General features: G+C 49.0%; 1 protein-coding gene across 1 annotated transcript; it reads right to left on the bottom strand.

Moving 5' to 3' along the window:
* Window positions 1-1,529: 1,529 nt before the first annotated feature.
* Window positions 1,530-4,564, bottom strand: LOC138224487 (phospholipase A2, minor isoenzyme-like). The gene is made up of 3 exons (XM_069182117.1): window positions 4,410-4,564; window positions 2,380-2,536; window positions 1,530-1,889 (listed from the first exon to the last, which is right to left on the bottom strand). Exons 1-3 carry the CDS (start codon window positions 4,441-4,443, stop codon window positions 1,628-1,630), a joined length of 453 nt encoding a protein of 150 aa, XP_069038218.1. The 5' UTR covers window positions 4,444-4,564; the 3' UTR covers window positions 1,530-1,627.
* Window positions 4,565-5,575: the final 1,011 nt, after the last annotated feature.

Here is a 5,575-nt window from a genome sequence, read left to right as displayed (position 1 = left end):
GTAACAATAATTTTATTTGCAAGTAAATGTTTTGAATGAATAGTTTTGTTCCATCTTTATTCGACAACCAGTGCACTCAAGGACCTCTATCAGTTTGCTACAGGGCAAACAAGGAGATGAAGATGCAACTGTGACTTTGTTAAATCAAGTGTACAAGCACTTAGAAACTCCATCATCCTATGAGCACATACTTTTACCTGAATGTTCATCAACATTTAACACTATTAAGGCAAACAGGTTGGTAGGGAAGCTTTTGGATATGCAAGTACATCATACACTTACTCAGTGGACATAGAATTTTGAGACTTGTTTAGAAGAATTTGATTCAGGACATTCTAACCTATGGTGATATGCCAGCAGCCTGCAACTCACAACTGGTAATCCACTGAAGATCAGCAGATGTGAGCCTGGTCAGCACCTGGATGGGAGACTCCTGGGAAAGCTAAGGCTGCTGCTGGAAGAGGTGCCAGTGGGGCCAGTAGGGAGTGCTCATCCTGCCTTTGTATAGTGACGGGGACACTGTACTGTAAAAAGGCGCCGTCCTTCTGCCGAGACAGAAAACTGAGGTCCTGACTCTCTGTGGCCATTAATAATCCCAGGGTTTCTCAAAAAGAGTAGGAGTGTTACCCCATTATCCTGGCCAAATTTCCCATTAGCCCTTACCAATCATGGCCTCCTAATAGTCCCCATCTCTGAACTGGCTGCATCACTGTTCTCCTCCACACTGAGAGCTGGTGTGTGGTGAGAGTACTGGTGCACTATGGCTGCCGTCACATCATAGAGTGGAGTGTCCAGAAAAGTGCTATATTAGTGTAAGCATGTATTATAATTAATTAAGGGAAGGTACCTTGTCCTTGCAGAACAAAAACAAGACACAGAAACTGAACACAGTGATTAGTACAGGTGGCAGGATTACTGTTGCGTCCTTAGAATAACTAACCCACCTAAGGAAGTGACGTCTCAAATCTTAGATGACCCTTCTAATCCTCTCTTGTCAGAATATACTCTCCTGCTCTCTGGGAGGAGGTACCACATCCCCCATATAGAGAACATTTACTCCTACTTTTTTACCTAGAAGCATTCAATTGTTGAACAATGAAGAGATTGTTTGCAGGTAGGGATCTTATTATTGTTGTTGCTGTTTTAGACACTTTACCAGTTATCTGTCTTTTTTAAACTTGTGGTACTGGAAGAAGTCTGATTAAGCGATATTGTTAAATGTTTTTTTGTATCTTTGGATCGTACTGTCTTTATTTTGTGTTATATGTGTATGAATTCTTGATGTGAAAGAAACTCCATTGGGGGCAATACAGGTTAATTCAATTCAACCCAAACACTGATCATACTGATCACTGACTCAAATGCTCATCACAATGATCATAAACCCAAATGCTGATCATATTGATCAATACCTAAAGTATGTATCTGCAGAAGAGCAGACAACCACTATCCCTGCCAGTAAGACAGACAGTGGACAGTTTATGTTTCTGCTGGACTGGAGTATTTGTAACAGATGAAATGGGCCCATGTGGATTTTGAAGCTTTTATTTGCTCAGAGAACCACAGGTGTGAGAAGGTCAGAACACAGTGCTGCGCTGCTGCTCCGAGGGGGATGAGGAATCCTGCCTCAGGGGCTCAGGGAGGCACAGTACAGGTCCTTGTCCAGGTCCTTGTACTGTGGGTTATAGCCAGCCTGGGCAAAGCAGCGAGCAGCCGCACGGTCGCACTCACAGACGAAGGCCTGGCACGGGTCGTTGGAGCTGCCGCAGGACACCTGCGCCCCAGAGCACGAGAAGCTGTACTGTTTAATGTAGGGCAGGTCCACCAGGGGGCGACAGGCGGGCAGCTTGCGGCTGGCCTTGTAGCAGTAGTCATGGGTGTAGCAGCAGCTGGAACACATGGAGAAATGCAGTCAGACGTCCGAGAACAACCACCTCAGTGCTACTCCAGGTCCGCCATCACCAGTGCTTTTCAACAGAGGCCAGAGAAAAAAGAACCATCATATTTCAGACCTTCGGGCTGTTATCTCTTCCCAGTAAATAACTAATGAGTTCAAACGAACCTGTTTCTTCCTGGAGAGGAGAGTATGGGTCAGAGCTGTCCCACTCTGACAGAATAACACTGGATTTAGATCTGTGCTTCCTGGTGTCACATTCCAGCACTGAAAGCGCTGAAACATGTAAACACGACCGGCACCCCAACAAGTCCATCAGCCCACCAGCACCCTAGTTTACTGCCCAACCCAATTCCACTTCCCATAGAATAATCCTACAAGAAGCCAACAACCCACAGGTTTTCTGCACCAGTCCTGCTGATTTGTTTCTGTCTTTCCCAGGAGAGCCAGGTGTGAGCAGGCTTCTTCCTCTCCCCCCACCTCACCTGTCGACCTGGTCAAGGGGTGTCCCTATGCCACCAAAGCCACACCAACAGCCGTACTGATTGTAGTCCAGGGGGTTCCTCCCGGGCTGGGTACACTTAATCATCTCCCCAAACTGCCAGAGAGCAAGAGGCAGCAGCGCACCCTGAGCACAGCACCCTGAGAGAGAGGAGAGAGGCAGGCAGAGTGAGGGTACAGAGAGTGTGGGGGTACAGTCTGAGGGTACTGAGAGTGGGGGGGTACAGATAGTGTGGGGGTACAGGCAGAGTGAGGATACTGACAGTGTGGGGGTACAGGCAGAGTGAGGGTACAGACAGTGTGGGGGTACAGGCAGAGTGAGGGTACAAACAGTGTGGTGGTACAGGCAGTGTGGGGGTACAAGCAGAGTGAGGGTACAGGCAGTGTGAGAGTACAGGCAGTGTGGGGGTACAGGCAGTGTGGAAGGGTGATAGAGGAGTAAGCAGAGGGGGGTGAGAGCGAGAGGAAAGGGTGAGAGAGGAGGAAGAGGAGGGGGTGAAGCAGCAGAGAGTGTATAAATGTGCACGGAGAGCAAGTGCACAGTTAAAATCAGAAAAGAAGGTACAGAATCCTTCACTTAGGGTTGTGGGGTGAGACAGGGCTGTAGCCTGAGCCTGAAACTGTTCAATATCTAGATCAATGAGTTAGCAGAGATGTTGGAACAGTCTGAAGAGCCTGGTCTCACACTACATGACATCGAGATCAGGTTTCTGCTCTACACTGATGTCCTGGTCCTGTTGTTGGCCACAGAACAGGGGCTGCAGCAGAGTCTGGCACTGCTGGAGCAGTACTGTCAGACCTGGGCACTGAGAGCCCATCTGGACAAGACAAGATGACATGGTTTTCCAGAAGAAAGCCAAATCTCATGGAAACAGGCACCACTTCACACTGAACAGAAACACATTGGAACACAAGCAGCTACACATGCCTTGGACTGACAATGAGCTCATCTGGGAGTATCGACCTGGCAGGCTAGGCCCTGAAGGAGAAAAGAAGGGCTTTCTATGCAATAAGAAGAAGGTTGTTCAACATCAACCCACCAACGAGAATCTGGCTCCAAATATTTGAAAGTATAATCCAACCCATTGCCCTATATGGCAGTGAAGTGTAGGGTCTCCTCACAGACCAGGATTACACAAAAAAATGGGACAAACACCTCCAAGTGTATAGAAAAACACCTAACAACACATGTAGGACTGACTTAGGCCAATACCCATCACAAATCAATAAACAGAAGAGAGCAATCAAATACTGGTTACATCTGAGAAACAGTAACCAACATTCCTACCAGCCAGACCCCAGAGCTGATCCCAGAGAAGAGCTCCTCAGCCAGCTGGTCCTGAAGCTCACTGACACCAACCAGCACAGCTACAGCAACACAAATCACAATCAACTGCAGCACAAGATAAACAACACTACCTCAACCGCTGGGACACACACACAAACACAACACGAACTGGAATACTACAGAACACTAAACAGACAATACACACTAGCTGATTATCTGACCAGGGTAAGATACAGCAAGAACAAACAGAGCCTGACTGAGCACAGCCTGGCCAGAGAAACTGACACAGGCAGACCTGGCTCTCCAGAGAGGACAGGCTGTGCTCCCACCACCAGCGGGGAGAAACAGAGACAGAAATCCACTTCCTACTGCACTGTGAGAAATACACGGGGATTAGCCAAACATTCTTCCCAAAAATAACAAACCTAATCCCAGAATTCCCACACCTGCCAGTACAAAACAGGGAGGAGGTAACTCAGTTGAACTGGCAGCCCAGTGTGTGATCTCCTGTCCCAGCCTGAGGAACAGTGAGCCTGTCTCTCAATGACGATCTATGTGTTGCATGTTGTATGTAAGTGTCCTGTGATGTATTTTCATTATAAATTATGTAGATGTTGAATCGCCCGTATATGCTTTGCAACACTGTAATTTACTGGCCAAGCCACTAAAGCTGTTTGAATCTGAACTTGTGTGAGCTGGTGTCCAGAAGTGTTAGCAGAGTCTTACCGCAGAGGAGAAGCAGCAGCAGAGAAGAGTCCATAGTGACAGGATGTCTGGGTGACTGATTCTGTCTGCCTCTGGAACTGGTTATATACAGGGGAACAGAGAGAGGGGAGAGGGCAGACAGGGCAGAGCCAGGGAGAAGCAGAGAAATGAGATCTGCATTTGCATTGGCAACCTTTGTCATCCTGTCACGCCAATAAAGCTCGAGCCCCGAGTCTGACAGGCGGAGAGGTGGGGTCTGTGCGCTGTGCGCTGTCTGGCCATGTATGGAAACCGGATCACCAGCTCTGTCCCTCTGCCCCCTTCTGCTCCCCTCACTGTCTGTCTCTCTCTAATTAGACAATAGACTGTCCTTCTCATACTCGCGCGCGCTCAGGCTGTGAGAGCACACGTGCTGTGTGCCTGCGGACAGGAGCTCTTTCACTGCAGAATCAGACATGAACACTTTTTCTGTTGCATCTGTCCCAGTGACGTGATCTGTTGATGCATTTTTTCACTTTTTGTGATTTGTTACAGCAATTTTCAATGGCATTAATTAAACTGTTAGAAGACCAGTCAAAAGCCTCCCAGCTCTCCTGGCCTGTGCTTGTGTCTGTGGGGCCTTCCCCTGGTCATCTCTCATCTTGTCTTCATCCACAGAAGGACCAACTTTACAGGCTCACTCCTGCCTGTGATCATTATCAGTAACACCAGTGGGGAAGGATTAATGTTTAATACAGAGGACAAAGTCGAACGCAGAGGTTCCAGCTGGAAACAGAAGGTGTGACTGATCCTGACCAGCTGTGCAGTTTCCAGACAGCTGCTCTCTTCTCACAGCCTCAGCACCTCCCTGTGCTTCCCCAGAGCACCAGCCCAGCTTCAGGGACTGGGACCTGACCCCACTCAGGGACTCTCCCCACTCCCCACCCCCACCCAGGAGCTCTCCCCACTCTCCACCCCCACCCAGGAACTCTCCCCACTCAGGAACTCTACCCACTTTCCATCACCACTCAAGAACTCTCCCCACTCTCCACCCCCACCCAGGAACTCTCCCCACTCCCTCTCCACACTCACTACTCTCCCCACTTCCAGACGCCAGTCCCCATCCCTCCCCACTCTGAGCCCACTCCACGCGCACCACATGCTTGCTCTCACTCTGACTCTCCAGCCACCAGCAGAGGAATCTGGGC

The sequence above is a fragment of the Lepisosteus oculatus genome, chromosome 22, assembly GCF_040954835.1.
Source record: "Lepisosteus oculatus isolate fLepOcu1 chromosome 22, fLepOcu1.hap2, whole genome shotgun sequence".
Taxonomy (NCBI): domain Eukaryota; kingdom Metazoa; phylum Chordata; class Actinopteri; order Semionotiformes; family Lepisosteidae; genus Lepisosteus; species Lepisosteus oculatus.
Note: the sequence above shows the minus strand (reverse complement) of the source record. Positions and strands in the feature narration are given on the sequence as shown.